Source organism: Hibiscus syriacus, unplaced genomic scaffold (genome assembly GCF_006381635.1).
Source record: "Hibiscus syriacus cultivar Baekdansim isolate YM2019G1 unplaced genomic scaffold, ASM638163v2 tig00110201_pilon, whole genome shotgun sequence".
Classification (NCBI taxonomy): Eukaryota; Viridiplantae; Streptophyta; class Magnoliopsida; order Malvales; family Malvaceae; genus Hibiscus; species Hibiscus syriacus.
In genome coordinates, this window is record NW_024062624.1 from 1,400,365 (window position 1) to 1,425,064 (window position 24,700).

The 24,700-nt window shown below is 33.6% G+C and overlaps 6 protein-coding genes across 8 annotated transcripts; 2 read left to right on the forward strand and 4 right to left on the reverse strand.

The window, feature by feature from the left end:
- Positions 1-537: 537 nt before the first annotated feature.
- On the reverse strand, positions 538-22,661 carry LOC120218788. The gene is made up of 4 exons (XM_039215680.1): positions 22,651-22,661; positions 20,774-20,780; positions 5,034-5,040; positions 538-1,045 (listed from the first exon to the last, which is right to left on the reverse strand). The coding sequence occupies exon 4, from the start codon at positions 1,013-1,015 to the stop codon at positions 644-646; it is 372 nt and encodes a 123-aa protein (XP_039071611.1). The 5' UTR covers positions 1,016-1,045; positions 5,034-5,040; positions 20,774-20,780; positions 22,651-22,661; the 3' UTR covers positions 538-643.
- On the reverse strand, positions 1,631-5,921 carry LOC120218785 (protein Brevis radix-like 4). 3 transcript variants are annotated; one of them, XM_039215675.1, is made up of 7 exons: positions 5,728-5,920; positions 5,476-5,636; positions 5,199-5,362; positions 4,737-5,101; positions 2,982-3,117; positions 2,482-2,879; positions 1,631-1,799 (listed from the first exon to the last, which is right to left on the reverse strand). In XM_039215675.1, exons 3-7 carry the CDS (start codon positions 5,322-5,324, stop codon positions 1,721-1,723), a joined length of 1,104 nt encoding a protein of 367 aa, XP_039071606.1. In that variant the 5' UTR covers positions 5,325-5,362; positions 5,476-5,636; positions 5,728-5,920; the 3' UTR covers positions 1,631-1,720. The 3 variants fall into 3 exon arrangements, with proteins under 3 accessions (XP_039071606.1, XP_039071604.1, XP_039071605.1); XM_039215673.1 differs by lacking the exon at positions 1,631-1,799 and having other exon boundaries at positions 2,307-2,879; positions 5,728-5,921; XM_039215674.1 differs by lacking the exon at positions 1,631-1,799 and having other exon boundaries at positions 2,307-2,879; positions 5,476-5,641; positions 5,728-5,921.
- LOC120218783 (threonine synthase 1, chloroplastic-like) lies at positions 9,353-11,087 on the forward strand. The gene has a single exon (XM_039215672.1). The coding sequence runs from the start codon at positions 9,387-9,389 to the stop codon at positions 10,989-10,991; it is 1,605 nt and encodes a 534-aa protein (XP_039071603.1). The 5' UTR covers positions 9,353-9,386; the 3' UTR covers positions 10,992-11,087.
- On the reverse strand, positions 13,809-14,567 carry LOC120218911 (formin-like protein 7). Its single transcript, XM_039215798.1, has one exon. It carries the CDS (start codon positions 14,565-14,567, stop codon positions 13,809-13,811), a length of 759 nt encoding a protein of 252 aa, XP_039071729.1.
- LOC120218912 lies at positions 14,645-15,397 on the reverse strand. The gene has a single exon (XM_039215800.1). It carries the CDS (start codon positions 15,395-15,397, stop codon positions 14,645-14,647), a length of 753 nt encoding a protein of 250 aa, XP_039071731.1.
- On the forward strand, positions 21,657-23,538 carry LOC120218787 (pre-mRNA cleavage factor Im 25 kDa subunit 1-like). Its single transcript, XM_039215679.1, has 7 exons — positions 21,657-21,919; positions 22,011-22,056; positions 22,498-22,591; positions 22,663-22,736; positions 22,821-22,907; positions 22,985-23,095; positions 23,233-23,538. The coding sequence occupies exons 1-7, from the start codon at positions 21,732-21,734 to the stop codon at positions 23,302-23,304; spliced, it is 672 nt and encodes a 223-aa protein (XP_039071610.1). The 5' UTR covers positions 21,657-21,731; the 3' UTR covers positions 23,305-23,538.
- Positions 23,539-24,700: the final 1,162 nt, after the last annotated feature.

Here is a 24,700-nt window from a genome sequence, read left to right on the forward strand (position 1 = left end):
TTCTTTAAGGGCGAACTTCATTGGGAAATATATCTTGGGTTTATGATCGACAAAGTTATGTTGAAAATATAAATGGAAAAAAGTGAGAAAACTCTTTCGCTCTCATCTGTTAGTATTGAAAAATCAACGTAGATAATGTTGACAAAGGGGATAATATGCAGAAAGCAAATACATTGATATGATTCACGAAGACTTTGCTCGTTGAAAGACAAATCGGATTCCAATTCCAAGTAATGACTTTAGCAGCTATTGCTTTGGCGTTATCGTATACATAAAAGCTATTGCTTTGTGCATGATAACTGTTTCGGTTTAAAGCTCAGAAAACTCGAGCTTATGATATCTGTTCAGTTCAACAAATCTAATATGCCTTGTTTAGCCACATGCCGAACGCAAACTTATGCTTGCAGTTCTATCAATTCCCCTCTGCTTGGAAAAAGGTATGGGAGTTGATTGCACTTTTCCTTCGAAAGGTTTTGTGCTCGAGGATGTGTATTGGTTGTCTTAACAACATGCAAAATTTGAAAAATCACAGGGTCTCAGCCAAATGCAGAGTTCATTACTAGAAAACATTAATCCGATACATAAAGAGGTTTATAAAAAAAAACAATCGATGCATGATATAAGCATTTTATAGTAAAATGGTTCAGGTCCGCTTCACAGGGTCGAAGTTGGACACACCAACAACAGCTCCAATAATGGCAACAAGCACAACACCGCCAGCAGCGATGCTAAGCAAGAAGTTCTTGAGAGAAGGGGTAACTCCTTCAGCAGCTTGAGCAACCTCAGGGATCACCATGGACGTCGTGATTGCAGCTGCTGTCAAACCGCTGACTGCCTTCTCCTTGAGTGAAGCTGCAACCTTCACTTGAAGCCTTCCATTCGATCTTGCTGCGTTTGCCACTGCCCCCGATGGCTTGAGTGACAACGGCTTAAAGAAGGATTCGGAGCCAAGGCCCTTGTATGGAGTAGCACGAGCTAAAGGCAGAGCCATTGAAACAGCTGAAGTGGAAGCCATTGGTTTATTTCTTCAATGCTCTCTGTGAGTCTAAAAACCTTCTCTGCTGTGAGTTTCTGGTATGAAGGAAAATGGAGGGAGGGGAATGGTTTGAGATATGGGGTGGCCTTGCCTTGCCATGCCAGCATTATCTCTATCCTACGTGGCGGCTTCTAAAGCTGGAATTGATGGATAAGATTATCTTCTATTGGTCCATGGCTCCTTGACTTTGAAATTTGGGGACAGAATGTAGAGTTTAAGGTTGGCCACCCAGTGATTAGCTTGTTGTGTGTACGGTATTGGACTGATGAGAAAAAATGTTTATTCACTTTAAAAAGGTTTTTTTTTTTGTTATTAACTAGTAATATACATTCCAGCGGTTTGTGTTGGTCTTTTGATTCTCGAAGAATAGCTTGATATTATTCAATTAGTAATTTACTATAAAGAAGAAACGAGAAAACACATTGTTTCATTGATATTGATTTTTTTACCACCACCCAGATAAACAGTTGGTCTTTATGCTCAACCCTAAACCACCATGACATTTATAATTAAGCTTCTATGAAGCTGGGAAAACTTAGTTGCTCAAATAAGAACGCAGGTACCAGTAGGCAAAAACACCTGGCTTACATCACTGTAGAAGGGATTCTACTATGGCATCAGAAATGTGAAAAATACTCACCCCCACAATTTTTAATAGCCATAATAAGACCTCAATAACCTCCTTTATAAGTATTGTTCATGGATCCTGGCTCGGTTCTCTTCCCACCACAGTCTAGCATGCATCTCTCCAAACCTTTCTCGGCTGCATCATGCAACCATATAAAGTGATTGAAAAGAAAACAAATTACATTTCCTCAGTTAAAAAAAAAGGCCATGGTAAAAAAAAGGTACAAGGTAGATTTGGATCCGCATGGGATGGCAGTAAAATTATTAGTGAAAGCAGAATAAGTGAACCAGTAATGATGCTGTCAAAAAAACAAAGATTTCCAGCTAAGAAATCTATTTCCGACTATCAGTAATTCATATCATATCATAATTGTTTTTCTAAAGTGGAACTTAATCATACAATTGACCTGTGCTGGACCCCATCAACTTAACAAAGGAATCAAATCCAGGAAAAAAGATGGCTTTTTGGAGCATTTCTAATGAGTCCTCAATGTTCAACTGTTTTAACCTCTAACAAACTGCCTTTTCTAATGACTTTTCCTACTAGGATTGGCCTTGATAGATAGCATATCTAGTATTTACTGCCAGATAATTTTATGGTAACACTATCTAAAGCAGAGTGAATAAATCCAGAAAGCCTGTTGGTCATTGAGGAGAATGCAAGTTACATCACATTCAACCCTACCATAGTCCGTAATATGCAAGAAAAGCCATCAGATAAAAAAAATCATCGTTTGGAAGAGACATCAAAGCTATGAGGCCAGCTAGAAATGATAGTAAGGTAATAGTTTAATGACAAAAGATATTGCCAACCATACCTGAATCGAACTCGCCTAAGCTCCCTTTTGCCCCCTGGCAAGGCTTTGATAGTAATGTAAACCCCTGGCTCATCTTGCTCAACCCATTCAGTCTCAAGATCACTGGCATTGCTGATGGACAGCTCCCCGGAGCGATCGGCCTCTCTTGATGAGCTGCTCCTGATAGAGGCATCCATAGATGATATCTCCGTCTTGGCACCACTAATACTTGAAGCTTTCGGAGTTGAGGCAACACCAGAGTCGCAATAATTCCGAGCCTGCATTGGATGTTGGTCAAGTGAATCTGAGGACGAGTAGCTCACGCTCATCCCTGTTGGACGATATAAGTTACGAGGTAATCGTTCTCTACTCAATGGCGGTGTTACAGGGCTTGCTTCTGCCGATTCCATTTTCGAGCTCTGGAAGGAATCAAAAGAATGTTGTTATGAACATTGAACAAAAATAGATAAACTTTGATTCAATTCGCACTATCTTAAGAAGGCAACAGCCTAAGAACTTGCCTCATCTTCGGATATCGGAGGTGTTGGTAACGCAAATGCATTGCGGTTTAACCTCTGGACATTGTAAAGTTCCTTGATCCTGTCATAGTTCTCAGACCACCATCTTTGAGCATGCCATTTGTTAAACATTTCTCGACTGGTCAAATAAAATAAACTATATTTCAGCTCTCATGATGTTCATCGTATTTGCATATACAAGAAAGACGGTAATAGCAAATATGTATTAAGGTCGTTGAACAATTTTATCTTCTCGTGTACGTTAATTTAGTTAAATCTAGGTCTTCTTAAAAAATAAAATAACATTATATACATACTATTACCTTTTTTCCCCAGAACAATGACCAGTATCACTGCATTATTATGCTTTTCTATGTCAATGGGAAAATTAATTATAATATAGGGCCACTAGATTTGCCCAATAAACAACTTTTGACTAAACATTTCCCCTGCTTTGAATCATAAAGAAAGCTAGCCAACAAACCTTAGGTAAGGGAATATTAAAATTTTCTAGGTATAATCATTGTGTTTAAAGTGGTGAGAACACTAATCTTCTAAAAAGCAAAAGCATCAGGAGTCTAAAACCAATGAGGAATTTGATCAACCATTAAACTATTTATGATCATACAAACATGAAAGTTGTAGTGATTAAGAAACCAACTGAAATAAAATTAGTACAAGAATTGATACAAAAATATTATCTTTAAAGAAAAATGGTCCAACATATTTAAAATTTATAGTTCAATCTGTTCTATCCCACCGTGTTTGTCATTTTCCAGGGAAAACATGAAAAGAAGAAGGTTGTAGTCTAGGTGTTGTTTGTTTGTTAGATAAAAGATAAGCTTAGTGATTAGTGAAGGGTCAAACATTTTGTCCTGCATGTAGGTTTCGGAGTGGCAAATGATGTGGGCGTTCCCTAGCTAATGGTAGGCAAATATGACAAGAGATGGGTGTATGTCTGAACCGGGATTCTTTTGGTTTCAATGGGAAAGAAAAGAAAAGGAAGAGAGGCTTCCCCGACAAGACGACAAGGGTCAGTAAAAAAGCTTGCCAATCCCACCACCACCAGCCCTGTCCTGTCCCATAATCCACCCATTTGATGTGATAATTAAGGCTCAATTTAAGCTCTACCTTTAAGACTTTTATCGGATGATAGCTTTTCATTAGGCGTGAGTGAAGCCCTACTTGTAGACCACCCTCACTCGACTTAAAATTCTTGAATAGGTTGCTACCCAATGTTTGAATGCCAAGCTAATAGAAAAATATTCAAAGTATATTGAAATTTATTAAATTAAATTTAAATAATTGTTTTAGTTATTACATTTTAAAAATTATAAAATAATTATTATGAAAATTTAAAAATTATTTTAAACAATTCAATAAAATTTTATAATTTTTAAAATTTTAATAATTAAAACAATTATTTAAATGTAATTTAAATACGCGATGTATTTTATCTTAAAGATGCAGAAAATTTAAAGTTAAAATCTCTGCTTTTACAAAAGAAATTCCATTTCGTTAACTTTTTTTTTTTTACTTTGGTAAACTTTTATTTATTTAATTTTTAAAAACAATATATTATCCCAAAAATAAAAAAAATAAAAATTGTTTCAACTTCCTCATGAGTTTCCAATCAATTTTCCAAACAATGATAAAACAAATATTAATTTAAATGCAACCGTAAGATTAAGAATCTAACGCTTGAGAACAAATCAGAACCGCGAAGAACTGAAATTCAGAGGAAAAGCGAAGGCGCACCTGAAGCGTATACGCTTGAGATCGTTGCCGCCACGAGGGAGCGAGACGAAGGTGATAAGTACTCCGGGCTCCACCTGAGCTACCCACTCTTTAGGCTCATTTTCTTCGACGAACACGATCGGTTCGGCACGGCGGCCACTCCACGAGTTCGGAGTGGCTTCTCCGCTCGAACTCGATATCCCTTTGAACCTCGCTTCCATCTCCTTCCCCCACGTCCTTGAACTCCCCGTCATACGGTTCGACCACTTGGAACGATCCGAGTCCGCGTCAGAGCCACCGCCCTGTGGGTTCTTGAACCGAGTCTGCACTGTGCAGGGGCTGCAGTGCTTGTAGGCCCCCGACGCCTTCAGCGCCATGTCCTTCAACTAAAACACCAAAAATGAAAACGGCTCTTGTTAAACCTAAAAACAAAGAGCAAAGAACTCAAAAACTTCGACACGGTAAAACTGAGAGTGAATTTACCTGAGATGTGAGAGACTTCATGGCTTGGTTTTGCTTACTGTTAGGATTAATTGACGAGTCGGTTTCCTCTGGTTGAGTCAGTGAGTCATCGCCAGTTTGCTTGGAACGAGCTATGCACGTTAGCATTGTCGTTTACGAAAATCCTCTGGAAAACGAGAATACTTCTGCGGAAGAAATAAAAGAGGAAACATTCAAAAACAACATTTACATTACTCAGAATTCAGAGTAAAATAAAATAGACATTACTAATTAAAAAAGTACAAGAATTCGGGTTTACCGTACAGAGAAACAAAGTTTAGTTTACTGAGAAATTTGAGGATCAGTCGTTGGGTTGCGTTATTTTTCTTTTTGGAAGTTTGAGGGAACTCGAGTAACGAGACTCGGTCTGGGTGATGAGCTCTTTACTTGGACGTTAGAATTAAAGCGATCAGAGAATCTCTGCACTAACCCACTATAAGGCAATTATAAACAATAATAAAAGACATTAAAATTTAAAAGAAAACATAAAAAGAAAAGAGACCAAGATCACCTTTCAATCGCATCGGAGGCGAGTAGCTGTATGTAGTTTGCTCTCTTTTTTTCTAGGATAAGGCAGAAGAGGAAACAAAAGCAATTTGGTTTTGAGTGATTGATGTCTCTCGAATCGCTATAATGGCACCGGCATTGCCGTGCGATGTGAAATCGGTGGGTTTATGTAATACAAGGAGTGAAGAAGAGTGGATGGAGGGAGAGAGAGTTAGGCGTATGGTGTTAATGTTTGGGTTAAGCTGATGTTTCCATTTTTATACTCTTGCTGATGAATTGATTGGTGTCCGATCCTACTTTAGTGCTTTTCCATTTAGGTTTTGGGTTGTGTGAAATGTCCCATTGGAGAAAATTGATGGGCTTAGTTCAATTCGTTGAAGCCCCAATAACCTTTGATTCCATACATGAAAATGGCGTTATAGGACCACACACATATCAATCAGGAGACAGGGGGCTTAGCTTTAAGCTTTTCCTTCATTTCAGGCTCTGAAGATATAGAAGATCTTTTAATGCTAAGTAGTTTTGTTGCACACGATAACGACTACATCGAACTATAAAATCTTAGTTATATATATATAGTTATAAACATGAGTTTTAGACTCTTAATTGAATAAAATGTGACATGGGTAATCTATTATCAAACAGATCAATTGAATTCTCATCGGACCTCACATTCATTCACTATCGAATTACGAGCTCTGAAAGGGAGAAATGGCAGAGCCAAATATCAAGTGTACTTGTACTACAGAAGACATTTGTATTGAGGCATAAATTACGCCAAGCACTCTTGATCACCAAAAACATATACATTTATAGACCCTAACGAAAAATGTAATTATACCTTTGCTTTCAACTTGAATTTGCATAAATAACACATTCCATATAAATACAAGGAAATCACCACAGGGAGACCTCGGTTGATTTCGAGAAGATTTAATTGTATGTGCAACTCATTTTAACTTGATAGTTTTATTGGGAAATATAACATTGGGATTTCGGATATGTGGATTAAGGGCTTTCAATTCTTTTCATTTAGCTCTAGTACCATGAATACGAGACGAGATGCTCCAGGGTGACACGTGTCACCCTCTGATTAGAGGAAAATAAATCTTAATTAAAAATAAATTAAAATAAATTTAGTCCTCCAATCGAATGATGACAATGTCATGACACTTGTCACTAATGACACATGGCACAACCAAATTCAAAGAGTAATTTTTTTAATTTATTAATATTATGACCAAATTGAAAATATATATAAGTAATACGGATCAATTGTGTAATTATACCAAAATAGTTTAACTGTCATGACACCTACACCATTAAATGTTAACGATAGGTGGCTTAATTGAAGAACCTAAATAATTGGATGGTATGATTGATTAAATTAAAACATCGATGATCAAAGTAAAATTTGGTAATAGCTTAGTGGTCATCCATGTAGTTTACCCTTAAAATATCAAATAAATCTTGGTTTTGTGTTGTATAGTTCTTAAAAGTAAGAATTTAAAATTATAGGATAAATTATACAAATGATCCTCTAACTATAAAATATTACTTTGTTGAGTCTGATTATTAAAAGTTATAAAATGATATTATGATTTTAGGGAGATGTTTTGTTGAATCTCTCGACTATTAAAAGTTACAAAATAGCTACATGACTATTTATTATATTTCAAACTCGTCATTTTCCATTAAAAAATTAACTTCAGTCTGTGTTGGACGTTAGTATACTAACTCAAATATGATAAAATATGATCTCATAATCTCAAACAACTAACATATCTCACTCAGGATGTTAACGTCCAACACGAACGATTGTTAATTTTTTAACGGAAAAGGACGAGTTTGGAACACAATTAATAGTCGGGCGACCATTTTATAACTTCTAATAATCGAGGGACTCAACAAAGCAACTTCCTATAATCGGATAACCATTCTATATCTTTTAATATTATGAGACTCAACAAAGTAGTATCCTATAATCGGAGATTATTTCTGTATTTTATCTAAAATTTTAATTATATTAAAATGATCTGTCTCGAAATAATTGAAAAATAATTGCACCATATCCTTGTGAAGTTAATTTGAGAAAGAAAAACATAGAATTTGAATTCCCCTCCCTATTACCTAGAACTAGAAATTCTTTTAAATATGTCATCTCCCTCCCTCGATGTTTTATATTTTTTTATTTAATAATATTTATTAAATTATATACATTTTATTAATTTTATTTTAAAAAAATTGAATCTGTTAAAAGATATTAAAAAAATATATCATGTGATACTTTTGATAAAAATTATTAATTTTAATTTTAATGGAAAATAAATCTCTCATGTTTTTTAATTAAAATTAGATACATTTTTAATCATATGTATTACGTAACACACTTTAATTGATATTTTTTTAATAAACGTTATTTTTTAAGATTTGAGGGAGTACAATTAATAAAAAAGTATTTAATATTAATTTGAGAAAATAGATAAATGTTAGAGGACAAAATGTGTATTAAACCTTTCCTTTAAGATAATTTCAAAGCTTTTCTTTAAAAAATGAAACTTCACGTTACACATTTGAAGGCAATTTTAAATCTTTATTTATCTCCTAATATATTCGAGTTATTCATACATCTAAAACTGTAATAAAAAATATATTCGAGTATCTATCTGTTGGATTTGAAAAAACCTTATATTATTCAAAATTTTATATATGTGTTGTAAATAAAGGTAAATCAAATCAAATACAAAATCCAATCCACATGCAATGTAGGTCTATTTGAATTTGATAGTTCAAACGATATATGGTGGCTGAGAATATAAATGGTTGAATCACGGCCTACCTACCAGCCTAATCCCGATGATAGCCCAGCCATTGGCTTACAAAGTTGAAGGCAATGGTTGAGCCCATTACATGCTGCAATGGTCGGGTTGCTGAACAAATGAATTGCAAGAGTCCAGTAGGTCTAAACATCAAAGTTCGCTCTGGATGCACATTTTCAAACTACATACGAACAGATTCTACTGACCAACTGCTAACCTAAAAATTGCTTGATATATGGCCTTGTCTTCATTTAGAACTTGAAAACCATGTTGTATGATTGAAATAATAATCACAAATTGTTAAGAGCTCAAACAAATGTATATGATCACCTTACTATACATACAAAAAGATAAAATAAACTCACACATTTTGCTTTTGTCGTGTGGGCGTGAACTTGTTCGCCGCTAAATTTTAAAAAATCTGCATGAATTCATGCAAGCGCCGGTCTTCAACCCATACAATAATATTAACAGGAGCAGCCTGCAAGTATATGAAAGTTTTAGCCATGCAAAGAAAGTCTAGAAATAATGACAAGCTGAAACAAGCACAGATAAAATAATTTCTCATAAAAAAATAATTATCTTATAATTTATATTTTAAAATGTAAATAAAATTATTCTAATTTAAATATTATTTTTATCAACATTATTTTAAGAAAAAGATAAAATCAGAAATTGATATAAAGATTAAGAAGCTTTAAAATCGAATGGCTAGAAAGGTCTATGGAGATGTATGGCATGAGCCCTTGAGGGCCCAACAAAACAACCCGTCTCACTCTCCATTTTGCGCTCCTTATTTCCCATCATTGTATCACGTCACCATCCGCCGCCTCCATTCTCAAACATGGCTTATTCTTGTTCGTTGTTCCACTCTTCTCTCGCCTCCAAATCTAACTTCCCGTCGTTGCACCGTCGGAACCACCGCAGATTTAATCGTCCCGCCCCTACTTTTATCTCATGTTCCTCCTCTTCCGCATTCGATTCTTCTTCCACCACTAGTTCTTCCAACAACAACTCCCCTTCACCCCAAAAGGACCGACGCCATGCCGATGAGAACATCCGCGACGAGGCTCGTCGCCACCGCTCCACCGCTAAGAACACCCTCTCCGCCAAATATGTTCCGTTCAACGCCGGACCCGACTCCACTGAGTCCTACTCTCTCGACGAGATCGTTTACCGGAGCTGTTCGGGTGGACTGCTCGACGTTCAACACGATATGGAGGCTTTGAAAAAGTTCGACGGTGCATATTGGAGGGATTTATTCGATTCGCGAGTAGGGAAAACCACGTGGCCGTACGGGTCTGGAGTTTGGTCCAAAAAGGAATGGGTTTTACCCGAGATTGACCCGGATGACATCGTTTCGGCTTTCGAAGGGAACTCCAATTTGTTTTGGGCGGAACGGTTCGGCAAACAGTTTCTGGGAATGAACGATTTGTGGGTTAAACACTGTGGAATCAGCCACACCGGCAGTTTCAAGGATCTGGGAATGACCGTTCTGGTCAGTCAAGTTAATCGACTGCGAAAACTGAAACGACCAGTCGTCGGAGTCGGCTGTGCTTCTACGGGTGACACATCAGCTGCCTTATCCGCTTATTGCGCTGCTGCTGGCATTCCTTCCATTGTCTTTTTACCCGCGAATAAAATCTCCATTGCCCAACTAGTTCAACCCATTGCAAATGGCGCGTTCGTTTTGAGCATCGACACTGATTTTGACGGTTGCATGAAGTTAATCCGGGAAGTTACATCCGAGCTACCAATTTACCTTGCCAATTCACTGAACAGTTTAAGACTCGAAGGGCAGAAAACGGCTGCGATTGAGATTTTACAGCAGTTTAATTGGGAAGTTCCCGATTGGGTTATTGTTCCTGGTGGTAATTTGGGTAATATTTATGCTTTTTTCAAAGGGTTCAAAATGTGTCAAGAACTAGGGCTTGTTGATAGGATACCTAGATTGGTTTGTGCGCAAGCGGCCAATGCCAATCCACTTTATTTGTATTATAAATCAGGGTGGACTGAGTTTAAGGCAGTCAAGGCAAATACTACTTTTGCCTCGGCTATTCAAATCGGTGATCCTGTTTCTATAGATAGAGCCGTGTATGCTTTGAAAAATTCAAATGGGATTGTTGAGGAAGCGACTGAGGAGGAGTTAATGGATGCAATGGCGCAGGCCGATTCTACTGGGATGTTTATTTGCCCTCATACTGGAGTTGCATTGACTGCTTTAATGAAGCTTAGGAATAGTGGGATTATTGGAGCCGGGGACAGGACTGTTGTGGTTAGTACAGCTCATGGATTGAAGTTTACACAGTCTAAGGTTGATTATCACTCCAAGGAGATTCCAGATATGGCTTGCAGGTTTGCTAATCCGCCCATGCAAGTGAAGGCAGATTTCGGTTCTGTCATGGATGTGCTGATGAAGTATTTGGGAGATAAAGCTCCAAAGCTCTAGGTGCTGCTTTTTGTAAGTTTAGCAGATTGTACTCTCTGAGATTTATGGTTGGTTTATTTGGGTTTTTTCGTGTTATAAGAAGTTTTGATGAAGTTGCCGTACCTAGTTTACAAATGATCTGTCAGCCACATTAGTAATCTAAACTTCCTTGAGTCAGAAGCATAATGTTCCAAAGCTCTAGGTGCTGCTTTTTGTAAGTTTAGCAGATTGTACTCTCTGAGATTTATGGTTGGTTTAATTGGGTTTTTTCGTGTTATAAGAAGTTTTGATGAAGTTGCCGTACCTAGTTTACAAATGATCTGTCAGCCACATTAGTAATCTAAACTTCCTTGAGTCAGAAGCATAATGTTTTTCTATGTAGATCTGGATTATGTTACAGACTTATAATTGTTTAATTAAATTGTTCAATAAAAGGTTTCTATATGTGGCTTTGGGCAATCAGATCTTTGAGCTAGATAGATGATTGTGCCTCAAGAATATGCCTATGAAGATACCATAAGTCTGCATTCATGCCATGAAGTATGTATGTAAGTGGAGTTATGGATTTCAAGTATTTATTCTATATGTTTAATTGTTTATTGTATAAGCAAAGTTGTCAATAAATTTGTTTATGAAGTTTGGAACTAGTTGTGCTTTTGTGGTCTTGGTCATGCAGTTGTTTGTGCTTCACTCTTCTTTTCTCAACACGTAGAAAGGTTTTCATATTGCATCTTAAATATTTCTCTGTTCTGAAGTTGCTAATCCTATAAGGTGACGTTTGGTTGGCATGAATCCCTTGGAATTAGGGGGAATTGGAATCTAATTTCACCACTTTCTCATGTTTGATTCAAGTTTTTCAAGTGAATTGGAATCTCTCATGGCTTCAACTTTCCATTAAATGAGGGAAATTGAATTTCATCCATTCTACATTACTGAAATTGTATTCATATGACATGTCTCCGAACCAAAAAGAATATGAAATTGTATTTCAATTCAATTTCCTGCCAACCAAACAGAATATGAAATTGGATTCTAATTCCTGACAGATTCTAATTCTTTCACAAATTTCAATTCTCTCATAAACATTCCAGCGAACCAAACGCCACCTAATAGTTAACCGGAGCTGCCAAGAGGCATATCAATATCCATGGAAGTTATTTCAATTTAGATCTTAGATGCTTCTTTATTGACTCTTGAAACAATGGTTGCATATTTGAGGTGCGATGAGCTTTTGCCGTGGAACCAAGAAGAGCTCCCGTCTTCTGCTTACAAATGACCCTGCACCAGGTCGAAATGCCACTACCCGGAGTTGGTCTATGTGACTCTATAGCTTCCATCTTCAAATCCCTTAACCTTACACCCACCTAGAATGATCTGAAATGACCCAGATTATAGCTTTTTAACATTTGTGGATACTTAACCCTAATTTGAGCTGAATGTTTCCTGTCGATAAATCACGCAACCATTGTTAAGTATCTTACCACTTCACGGTGAGTTTTTTTCTTGGCAGATATTAGTTGCATAAAGTCTCATTGGACTTGGAGTCCTGACTCTAGGCTATCGGACATTTAATGCAATGAGGTTTTAGCCAACATTTAACTGACTAGTTAATTAGTAAGTAATCAATTGGCTCATTTTTAACATTAATTAGTTTCTTTGTGTGAAGTTATATTTAAATCTCATGACTAAAGTTGGTGGTCCAAATTTCATGGATTGGTATATCGACATGATCAGTTGATTCTTGGTTATTGATCGGATAGGAAGTCATGATTTATGAAAAAGCATATAGATTAGAAAAATTAAAATACAGGAGAAAAAGTAAGTTGGGTGAGACCTTCAATCAATTCGAATTGTCAATCATGGTATGGCCCCCGACATGCCTCTTGCTGCTGAATTCAACCAATTTTGTCATTTTTCTATGCATGGTTGTAATATCCAAATAGAGCATTACTCTTTTAAGTGAAGTAATTTTATTACAAGATTTTGTCCTCATGAAACAAAACGAATAGGTATTTCTATTAGAAACAATCTGTTAATTAATTAATACCAAATGCATTATAACAAAGGGCAAGTTGAAAGCCATGTGCTAAAGTTTTCGTTTGATTTGAAGCAATGGCACCCAAAAAATAAACATTTCTTATATATATAATTAAAGGAGAGCTTGCTGGTGCAGGTAATGATCTTTCACTTTAAATTCAAGTCCCTCAATAAATATACCCAACAATTACCGCCATATATGTGTAGCCTTAGCCCGGCTTCATATTTAATTCCGGTGACGAATACATTCTGTGAATTTAATTCAATACTTTCTCGTTTGCCTCCAAACCAATAAATTCGTCCACGTTTACGGGAGCACGTAATTAAGATGTAATAAAAATGCTATAGTTTATCGTATATATAACGAAAAAAACATACAATCAGCAACTCCATTAATGTCAATACAGATCAAATCAATTGATTCCTAGCATTCTACCAAAAGAAACTCAAACTCCTCCACCTTGAGCTTCGACGGGCCAAAAAAAAAAGGAACACAGTCAGAGTGGCATCCAGGATAATACTCTTCAAATCATCAGATACTGTGAAAACTCAAACTTAAGGATTGAATCTTCATGACAGTGAACTAAAAATTAACTCTCATGAGGCCGTCTTTCTATTCCTAGTTTTGTATCTACTAAAACCATGACAATGATAACTGAAATATATATATATATATATCCCTGTTGTAATGTGTTGATTAATCTTGTTTATAAGGAGAAACCAAATTCAACCAGTAAATTGTGAATTGAAATCAGAACTTGTTCTTCAACTTTGTCTTTGTTGGATCTCCGCTTATATCCTTTACTTCTCTTTAATGGAGTTTATCTTCTCCAATTTCCATCCGCCCCGGAGTCTGGCAATGAAGGTCTCAGCTTTAGCGTTAACATCGGGACTGGGACAACACACTGGGACGCCTGCAACTCCAACCACATCATCACCCTCCGTCATGCTGGTTGTTTCCGTTTCATCTTTGCTTGAAGAAACATCAATTTCTTCCAAGTCGGGAGAGCTACACCGTGAGCTAGGACTGCTTCGTATCTTAACAAAATCCCCACGAATCACGAACTTCAAATCTGCCATCTTAAATGGTGGTGGAGGTGGGGGCACCGGAATTAACGGTGACTGTCCGCCGCTGTTCACGTTTTCGTCATAATAACTAATAGTATTTGCTTTTGTAGGCAATGGGGATTTGCCGTTGTTAGCCGTAGTTCGTTTGCTTGAAGGTTCAGTTGGCGGTGTTGGTGGTGGCGGGATCTGGCTGTTTTGCTTAGATGATCGTTTTGAAAACGAAAATGCTGCTGTTGGCGGTGGAGGCGGGGGCGTAGGAACAGAATGTATTTTTTTGCTTTTGCTGCCCTTTCTGAAGAGATTGTATTTTTGAAAGAAAGAGGGTGGTGGAGGAGGCGGCGGTGGTGGAGGAGGTGCCGGCGACGTTGGTCGTATGCTGGTAGAATAATAGGGCGGTGGCTCGGTTGAAGAATGCAAAGGTAAATCTTGCTGATGTTCGTGGTCTTTTGACTTGTGTTTCCTCTTTCTCTTCCGTAAAGAAGCGAAAACCATCTTTATTTCTTTGGTTCCAGTACTTTTTCTACGTTCCAATTTCCCATACTTATGCTCTGATCTATTTCCCGCTTGAACTAGCGGCGATGGTGGTCGTCGGGGAGGTGGCGGAGAGGAGGCGGCGTTGAAAGTGGTGGAGACTTCGACGGAGGCGATGAAGGAGAAGAACGAAGCACAAAGGTATCAACAGGAATAACCTTGTCTTCTGATTCTTCAAATCCACTCCAACTCCTACGAAGGTCGTGAACTTGATCATCATAGCTCGTTGAAGTTCGATATTTGTTTATTTCAAAATCATCAAAGAACCGAAACCGATCTTCATTATTCTCCCACAAGGAATCCTGTCGCAGATCTGGGTACGAGCTACTGCTTCTCTTTAACCTCCTAACACCGGTTGCCTGAGACGGCTTCATGTTGATCGGAGCACCACCATCGTATGTCTTCCTTTCCGGATTTTCAAACCATTGTTGAGAAACATGAACATGAAGGCCGCTTGCCTTACTATTATCATTAATACTATCATTTCTAATGCCGTTGCCGTTGTTGGACTCGTCGTCTTCGTATCTTCGCGCCAAAACGCCGCAAATAATAGCAAACAATACCAGGAAAACGTTGAGGGAGTCCCAGCTTTTTCTGACACCGAAGGGTCTAAGAATCTGAGCGGTGACGGAGAGAAAAGGAGGGACTACCAAGAACAAGAGAAGCAATGCGAGAATGGGTAAGAGAACGATGAGGACTGGAAGGCTGAAAATAGGAGACGGTGGCCTTCGGCGAGAAGCGGAGGTAGCCAGTTGTGGCCATAACGGAGGAGGGTCACCGGTTAATTCCATTGAAAAAGGGCCGGTTTTCGTAATTCTCGTTGAATTTCTTGTTCTCTCGAGTTTCTGAGGTAAAAGGCTTTATAAACTGTGTTAGAATTTAGAGGGGAGAGAAATTTGGCTGATTAATTACAACTATTTACGTATTTAATAATATTAAAAAATTGTCGGAAATAATTGTTACTATAATAAGTATTTTTTATTAATGTGTCACAAATTATTAAAACGTTGCCACTTTTTTTCTTATTTTCTGGCTGAATATATCACCATTTATGAATGCTGTTAAATCCATATTATTAATAGAAATCTACATAATATATTTATATCTAAATAATTTTATGGTATTAAATTTTATAATTTTGAAATAACAATCTAATTTTTTAAAAATATCTCAGTTAGTGATAACCAAAATAAATAAAGGAAATTATTTCATTTTACGTTAAGATAAATATTTAATAATATTTTTTATAATATATTAACAAGTAATTAAGCTAAAACACAAATACGTAAAATTAAATCATATAAATAATTACATATATAAGATATTATAAACATGTAAAAATATTATAATAAATAAATAAATGGCTATGATTATAACATTTGTAAATGCGGTTGCAATTTCGAGGGATAGCCAAAATAATTTATTGGGACATTTCCACTCTTAATTATTGAATGATTTGGTCATTTCTAACCTAAACACTTTTCAGCACACAATTACATTCATGGCTACCCGACAGAAAAACACCAAAGTATATTCTCAAACATACGCCAACTTAATCAATTAAAATCTCAACACACCATTTTCAATCCATAACCATTTGATCTTAATTGCTAATTATGTTTTGTCTCAAATACTCTTAATTATTGTCGACTATTAAATATTATTTATAATAAAAAACTGTTTGAATTTAGAAATAAATTATATAATAAAATATTCTTAAAAATATTATCTTATACTCTAACTAAATTAATTATCTTATATTGATATTTATCAATTTAGAACAATGTATATTTGGAATAACGATAACTGTTTTTGTTTTTGTCGAAATTCAGATATCTGGTTTGGAAAGAGGTCCTTCCAAAAAGCCCCCGACTTGTGCAGGGAGATTTTACAAGTTAAGCAAAATCCTGATGACAAATAAATAAAAATTGACTAGTGGGACGAGATATTAGATTCTTTAAATAAAGTTAGTTGTCTGAACCCTAGCGTTTGCAAATGAAACAAATTAGGTTGGGAGGGTCGCTCTTATAATGAGATTCTGTAAAACTTGATTTGGATTACTCTGTCAATTGATCAGATATCAGTAAGGCATTGACTAATTCAAAAGATAGTTTAATATTTAAAGTATCTTTATTAAGAGGTGAGATACAATTATACAATATAAAACTAAAATATTGTACATTGATTTAAGATTATTGGATGAATAAAACTATACGGTTGCGATTAACATTAAGAAATGAAAAGATGTTCACTGAAAATAAATGACTTAATTTCAACCATCTATTTGTAATCATTCAAAGATCCTAAATGAATATAAAATAAAAAAAATTTATTGTGTAACTCAATCCTAACTCATATGTGAAATATATATGTTGTAAAATTTAGACAAAAATAATTCTATAAAATTTCATATTGATATTTTAAATTTAGACAAGTTCGTAAAATTTATTTTAAAATAATTTTATATTTTATTAATCAATATAATTTTTTATTAAATAAATTGAATAGTATAATATTATCATGAAAAAATTTAATATTAAAAGTATTTTATATTTCATAAGTCAATCATATCTTTATTAAAAATATATATTTTGAGTTTCTTTTCTTAATTATGGGAGCGTGGTTGCAATGATTGAAATCACACTCTTTTACAGCAGCATAACTCGCACACAATGCCTTTGCTTTGCTTGCCACTTTAGCTAAAAATAAAAAGGAAACTAATATAATTACAAAATTACTTATATTGAAAAAAAATTCAAATTCAAATTCAAATTATAGAACGTGTGTAATTAGTAATTTTTATCTTTACATTACGGCTTACTTCATTAAAAAAATAGAGTATAAATTTATTCATTATTTTTTGAACTTTCACTGTTGTGACACACTATCTTTTAGATCCAATTAAGTTTTCCCAACGAGAGACCTTAAACAGCACCGTTCACCTTAATTAACGAGACAGAAGTTCTTTTTAATTACCGTGTAAAGTTCCGTTAATTATTATTATAAGTTTTGGCCATTATATTATCTAGTGGAAATTATGTAAGTTTTAATGGATTCCACCGATGCTTTTTTTTTTTAACTCATATTCCGTAAAGATTATCAGAATGTTACAAAATCAAGGAAGAGACAAAACAACTTTTTACTACACAATTAGAAACTATTATCGTCATCTTCTTCTTTGCCTTTTCCAGTTTAAATTAATAACATTTGAATTTAAAGTGTAATCTCAAATATGAAGACGATTAGTTTCAGTAAACGAAATTGAATTTGAACAGTATTATGTTATAAAACATTTATAAATTCATTTAAGTTAAAACACAATAGATTTATTATGAGTTAATATTAAAATAATAATAACCAATAGTGGATTTTTTGGATATATTATCGGGAATGTCATTACCTCTCTTTCCTTAGGTATTGTTTGATTGCCGGCGTTTTGGACTAAAATACCCTTAATTTTTTTTCTTCAAAAATATCATTCTTCTTTCGTTGAATAATAAAAATTCTACGAAGGTTAAATTATAAATTTATCCTTAAACTATTTTAGATTTACAAAAAAAATCTATAATTAAAATTTTATATAAGTTCAGGGATTAAAATAAAATTTTACCATTTCATTAAACCTTTTTATATTTTCAATTTTGTAAAAAAAATATACACATTTTATGAATTTAATTTTTTTAAAGAAAATATATAAATATTTTATAACTTGTTAAAAAAACAAATATATAATAAGAACAATTTAGTCAAATATATATTCCAATAATCTTTTATTCTTTTAACCAAACACGGTAATCTTGGCATATCAAATACCGCGTCTTAATATTATAGATTTTATTCCAATATATAATAAGAACAATTTAGTCAAATATATAAATTTTATTCTTTTAGTCAAATATATAACGTATCAAATACCGTTAAAGAAAATATTATAGATTTAACACTCTTGGCATAAAAGCACGACATATGTACCATGTCTTACGTTAATATGACGTCACGTGTTGAAAGGCGTGACCCATGCACCGCCTCTTACTCCAAGTGTAAAGATCAGGTGCTAGTTTCGTAAATTTTCTAAAATGATGTCTAATATATAATTAATTCTTGTTAGGGTGATTTTTATGTAAAAACGTCAATTCTTTTATTTATTTTTTGTGTGTGCAAAAAAAAAACTTTCTACATTAAAATCTTTAAATCTTCTTTTTTAAATTATTTTATAATTCGATAAATTTTGATTATTTACATTAAATTATATAATACATATAATCTAATATATGAAAACTTTGAGGGTAAGTAATTTAAAATATGAATAATTTTATAAATATTATTTCTTTTAAAAAATGATGATGATGATGATAAGAAAAATTTTATAATTTTAAAAATTATAAATTTCATATATTTTTAAAATTTATTAATTTTTAAAATTAATTGTTTAAAAATATAAAAAAATATTAAAATAAACTTTTAATTATAATTGAGGGATCAAATAAATTATTATTTTTTAACAACAACTAATAATGTTTATTCATTTTTAATAAAATTAAAATTTAATATTTAATATTTATTTTTTAAAATTAATATTAGAAAGAATATTTTAAATATATAAGTGATATTTTTTAGCTTTACCTTCTTCTTTTTTATTGAATTTTATTCACTTTTAATTCTTTTTTTATTGTATTTTATCGGATTTTAAATATATGAGTTATAATTCAAATTAATCATTTATTATTGTTATTATTCTAATTAATTAAGAAAAATTATGGTAAAATGTTTATAAAAGAAAGTATAAATACATACATGAAAATCTAAAGATTTTATTTTCTTTTGTGTTACTCTCTAAACTTGTAACAAAATTTAATAAAAAAAGAATGTAAAGTTAAAAAATATCACCTATATATTTAAAATATTATTTCTAATATTAATTTTTTTCAATATAAAATAAATATTAAATTCTAATTTTATTAAAAATGAATAAACTTTATTAGCTGTTGTTAAAAATAATAATTAAAGAATAATAATTCATTTGATCTCTCAATTGTAATTAAAAGTTTATTTTAATATTTTTATATTTTTAAAAAATTAATTTTAAAGTCAATAGATTTTTCAAAAATATATGAAATTTAATTTTTTTTAAATTATCAAATATTTCTTATCATCATCATCATTTTGTAAAAGAAATACTAGTTATAAAACTTTTATAAAATTATTCATATTTTAAATTACTTACCCTCAAAATTTTTCTATACTAAATTATACATATTGTGTAATTTCATGCAAAAATTAAAATTTTCCGAGTTATAAAATAATTTACAAAAGAATATTTAAAGATTTTAATGCATAAAATATATATTGTGTGCACACACAAAAAATAAATAAAAAAAATTGATATTTGTACACAAAAATCATCCTAACAGAAATTAATTACATATGAGGCACAATTTTAAAAAAATTTATGAAATTAACACCCTATCTTTACCTGCAAAAAATTTTAGATCCATAATATTTTCTCTAACATATCTGACACGTAATGATTTAAAAAAATAATTTTTCGGGAAAATCGTCTAACGTGTGAGATAAAGCTTATTATTATTATTATCACGTAAATAAATTTAAAAAGAAAAAGAAAGAAGGAAGGAAATCAGGAATGGACAGGCAGAGACCGCGAAGTGTCCTCCAAGTCTCCCCAACAGCTAAGCATTTCAGCTCGGTAGACAACCTGTTGTTTTCTCTCACGTTTAATTTAGTTCGTCAAAATTCATACGTATTTATTTTGTATATTTTTGGTTGTATTATCGTAATTATAAATCTGTTGTTCATAATACTAATCCATTATAATGAATAAAACAAGTATTATTATGGCAAGTTATATAATGTAAACACCTGGACATAATTATAGTATGACCATGAAAGCTCCATTTTATGGTAGAAATGAGTTATTGGTGTAAGTTTTTAAAATGATTTTTCATCTAACAATTATTTTATTTTATTTTTTGGATATTTTGTTATTTTTAATTGGGAAAAATTGATATTTTCCGAGGATAGAATATTTCATGTTCCCCATTTCAAAAAGGTTTCAAAAAGCAGTTTCTTACAATTATTTACAACATGGATAAATGTATTTGTCGCCTATTGATCATCATTTCATAAAATAAAATGATTATTAAGAACAGAAGAAGCGTGGAATAAATAGAGTTCCTTCTGACTTTTTAGAATTTGTTCATGAATTAAACTCGAATATTCTTATATTGATAGAAGAACATGATACAATCACTACGTATTTAACTAAGGTTGATATAATATATTTAATTTGTGTATAAATATTATATATATATATATATATATATATATTTATTTATTAATTTATGTTTAATAATTTACGTTTATACAATGAATTCAAAAATATATATGATAACGCACACAAAAGTAAAATAAAAAAAACTTGCAACTCAAGTAATTTTGAGCTTAGGGTTTACTTTATATTATTGTAATACCATCTACAAAGTTAAATGTGTATATGTATTAGTTTGTGGACTTCGATTGAAACCCTGATTGATTGATTGCCTGCCAATAGTCAATTTAAGGTGAGTTTATGTTTGATATTTTTCTCAAGTTATACGAATAAAATATATTATAAAAGGTTTGAAAAGGCATGCACACAAACTAGAGATGTAGGTAAGGTTAAAGTCCATATTGAATGTTTAAAAATCTAACGTCTTAATCTTTGCCAAATACTTGATGAGTTGTTAATTTTTTTTTTGGACCAACGTTGTTGTTAACTTATTTTTTTAAAAGGAAGGATGTTACTCGTTTAATGCTTGGATGCTAAAGCCCAGATCCCAATAGGTAAATGGAAGTATCCAAGCCCAGAGGCGTCTCTCTCCCATGTATTGTCCACCCATTCCAGAATGCTGATCTGTTGCCTTTCGCTGAATAGCCGCTAATCTCCACAGACAATCGTTAGTATTGTGTGAAACCACGTGTCTGTGAACGCCACGTCAAACACAACTAAACAGACGGAAATAGAAGAACGTGCTCTGCTTTTAGGACACGTTAGATTTAAATCGAACACCCTCGTTTTTCTTTTGCCGTCTTTTTGTCCGTCGCTTGAGTTTACTACGAAAATTTTAGATGGGAGATCTTCACATGGAAGCCGATGCCGAAGCAGAAGCAGAATCAGTTAACGGTCATAGTAGCAGCGATGATGATAGAAAAAGGCTGGATATTTACCCTCTAAGTTGTTACTATTTTGGATCCAAAGAAGCCATTGTTTTCAAGGATGAAACTCTGTATGATCGTATTAATAGGATGAAATCCAAGTACTTCACCAGATCTCTCTCTTTGTAAATTTCAATTGGGCTCTTTTTATATGCTTATGGGGTTTAACACTTTTAACCTTTTTCTCCCTAGGTATGCGGCTTATGGATTGAGGACTTGTGTAGAAGCTGTTATTCTGGTTGGTTCTTTTTTTCTATTATCTTATTTTGAAGTTTTAATTAACTAAATACGATGTTGCAGATTCTTTACTTGCGAAGGAATAACTCTGTTTTAGGTATAACAAGAAGTTATGTTTCTGCCCTGTGCTTGTTAATATGAATGACTGATGATCGACTAGGTTTGGAGATCTTGCCGAAGATTTGGTCTAAACCTGGGGAATTTAGTTCCTTCAAGGTTGAAAATATGTACTATTCGTAGGCGTAGCTTTTCTTAAATAGAACAATTTGAAGGTGACTTACGGTCCATGGCAAACTGCTAGTCAATTAGCAGCACAACCATCTTTAGGCCAGATTGACTGTTTTCCACATGGAGACCGTTGTGTGTGCCGTGCGAAATTAGGTTGAATGTGTTAATTTAGTTATGCCTTTGTACACATGTTCTAAGCAATGTTGTCTTTCAGGTTGAGTTGTTCAAGCATCCTCATCTGCTGCTGCTGCAAGTTAGAAATTCGTTCTTTAAGCTTCCTGGTGGTCGTTTGAGGCCAGGTGAATCAGGTAAATTGCTAGTTCTGTGGAATTGTCTTATAAACTCAAGTCAATGAACTAAGATTGAGCTGAATTTCCAGATATCGATGGACTGAAACGGAAGCTTTCCAGGAAGCTTTCTGCCACGGAAGATGGCTATGAAAGTGAATGGGAGGTAAAACAGTTTTCCCCGTTTATATTTGCACGTATTATTGTGAAATGGTGTGATGTGAATATTCTCACTTTCTTAAACATGTAGGTGGGAAAATGTCTTGGCATGTGGTGGCGGCATGATTTCGAAACGTTAATGTATCCTTACTTGCCTCCCAATGCAAAAAAACCCAAGGTTTGTTGGTACAGTAATCTTGATCCAGCAGCAATGTCATACCTTTCTCGGTTCTCATGTTAATCTAAATTTTGTAGGAGTGCACCAAACTCTTCCTTGTGAGGTTACCCGAAAGTCGAAAATTTATTGTACCCAAAAACATGAAATTGCTTGCAGTTCCACTGCGCCAAGTTCATGAAAGTCACAAGGTACGAAGTTAACACTGTGAATTGGTGCTTGAGCATTCACTAAGTTATACAATTGTGCTATCCTCGTGTTTATGCTTCATACTTTTTTCTTCATAGCATGAGATTTCACCATATCTATATGTGTTTTTTCTTTGTAGACGTACGGACCGATAATATCAGGAGTGCCACAGTTGCTATCCAAATTCTCCATCAACATTGTTGACATTTAGAACATTTGCTTATTTAGCATAATCCTTGGGTGTCAGTTTAAATAATAGGAACAGTGAGAGGATATGTGTTTTAGCTGGAGTAAGTTTTCAATCTTGAGTTTGTAATTTTTCATGAAATTTTCGGACACACTTGTATATAGTATATACTATACAATAGTTTTCTTACAGGACGTGATACACTAACATTGAGCTCAACAATATTAAATTTATCATGTTTGTTTGTGTATTTCTTTTCGAGGATGTTTCAATTTTTAGACTTTATTTGTCGAATCGTGAAATACATGTTTGTTTCCCCCCCCCCCATTTTAGCAGTTGATAAAACAGGATCTTTTGTCGGTAGAAGTCCTGCCTGTCTTGTTATGCTGAGTAAGTTAATGTTTCTGTCGAACGCCCGTGTCTTGTACGAAAGTACTGTCTTTTAGCAGTTGCTAAGCCCCTCGTTATTTTTCTTTATCCACCTTAACGTGCTAAATTATTAATTAGTATTTTAATCATTGGAACCACCTTATTATGCAACATAAGGAATACGAATCAGGGGCCGTTATTTCAAGAAAAATGTTTAATCATTTTAATTTGTTAATGGAAATAGAGAAGAAAAAAAAAGAAAATTTGTATACCCAAAATTTTTAGAATAGAACAATAAAATTTTGGACCCTATTTTTTAATTTCTAGATCCGTTACTGATACCGTTTAGAATCTCACAACTGTATTTTGATTTAAGTAATCATTCTGTGAACTAAAAATGAATCACCCATGTCGGCAAGAAGGTTAGTCCGACAGATCCCTTAGGTGCTGGCCAAAATTAGGCTTCCGCTACGATCATAAATTGCAGTCAACCCCAAAGGGTTCCACAGACGGGTGAAAGCGAGAACCAAATGGTCCCCAGTACCATTACTATATTTTGATGTTTTGCAGGTTTCAAGTGGATTCATTGTACGATCAAAGAAACAATTGGCATTAAATTGCAATAACTTCATCCTGTTTCGTGTCAGCTACAACCACTTGGAAGTTAGTGCATATTCTATATAAAACTACGTTATTTCGTAATGCCTAACAATTTTTCTCTACTGTCTGACATCACGAAATATTACTAATTCGTAGACAACTACCCCACAAAAAACAATTTATCGGCAACCAGAAACCGTAGCTATTAAATTTGCTTAACCCTTCAACATAAATATGACCGCTTTCGCCAGAGAGACCAAAAAAAATATAATTAACTTTTAGCCAATATTCATGGGAAGTATGCACTTAAAAGGCTAAAAGTCATGGGAAGTTTGTACTTAAAAGGCTAACATTCAGCGAAAATGAACAGAATCGAAAATGTTATAAAAAATATAACCTTTTAAGTTAGACATAATATAGAATGTTATATTTTTATAATAATATTTTCGAC

What these genes read in the sequence shown, in the direction of transcription:
- LOC120218788 (XM_039215680.1), bottom strand. Translation starts at nt 1,015, where the DNA reads ATGGCTTCCACTTCAGCTGTTTCAATGGCTCTGCCTTTAGCTCGTGCT.
- LOC120218785 (XM_039215673.1), bottom strand. Translation starts at nt 5,324, where the DNA reads ATGCTAACGTGCATAGCTCGTTCCAAGCAAACTGGCGATGACTCACTG. An exon ending in TGAAGTCTCTCACATCTCAG is followed by an intron (nt 5,102 to 5,198) that starts GTAAATTCACTC and finishes TTGGTGTTTTAG; the next exon opens with TTGAAGGACATGGCGCTGAA. An exon ending in CTCCGATATCCGAAGATGAG is followed by an intron (nt 2,880 to 2,981) that starts GCAAGTTCTTAG and finishes GATTCCTTCCAG; the next exon opens with AGCTCGAAAATGGAATCGGC.
- LOC120218783 (XM_039215672.1), top strand. Translation starts at nt 9,387, where the DNA reads ATGGCTTATTCTTGTTCGTTGTTCCACTCTTCTCTCGCCTCCAAATCT.
- LOC120218911 (XM_039215798.1), bottom strand. Translation starts at nt 14,567, where the DNA reads ATGGTTTTCGCTTCTTTACGGAAGAGAAAGAGGAAACACAAGTCAAAA.
- LOC120218912 (XM_039215800.1), bottom strand. Translation starts at nt 15,397, where the DNA reads ATGGAATTAACCGGTGACCCTCCTCCGTTATGGCCACAACTGGCTACC.
- LOC120218787 (XM_039215679.1), top strand. Translation starts at nt 21,732, where the DNA reads ATGGGAGATCTTCACATGGAAGCCGATGCCGAAGCAGAAGCAGAATCA. An exon ending in ATTAATAGGATGAAATCCAA is followed by an intron (nt 21,920 to 22,010) that starts GTACTTCACCAG and finishes TTTTCTCCCTAG; the next exon opens with GTATGCGGCTTATGGATTGA. An exon ending in GTGTAGAAGCTGTTATTCTG is followed by an intron (nt 22,057 to 22,497) that starts GTTGGTTCTTTT and finishes GTTGTCTTTCAG; the next exon opens with GTTGAGTTGTTCAAGCATCC.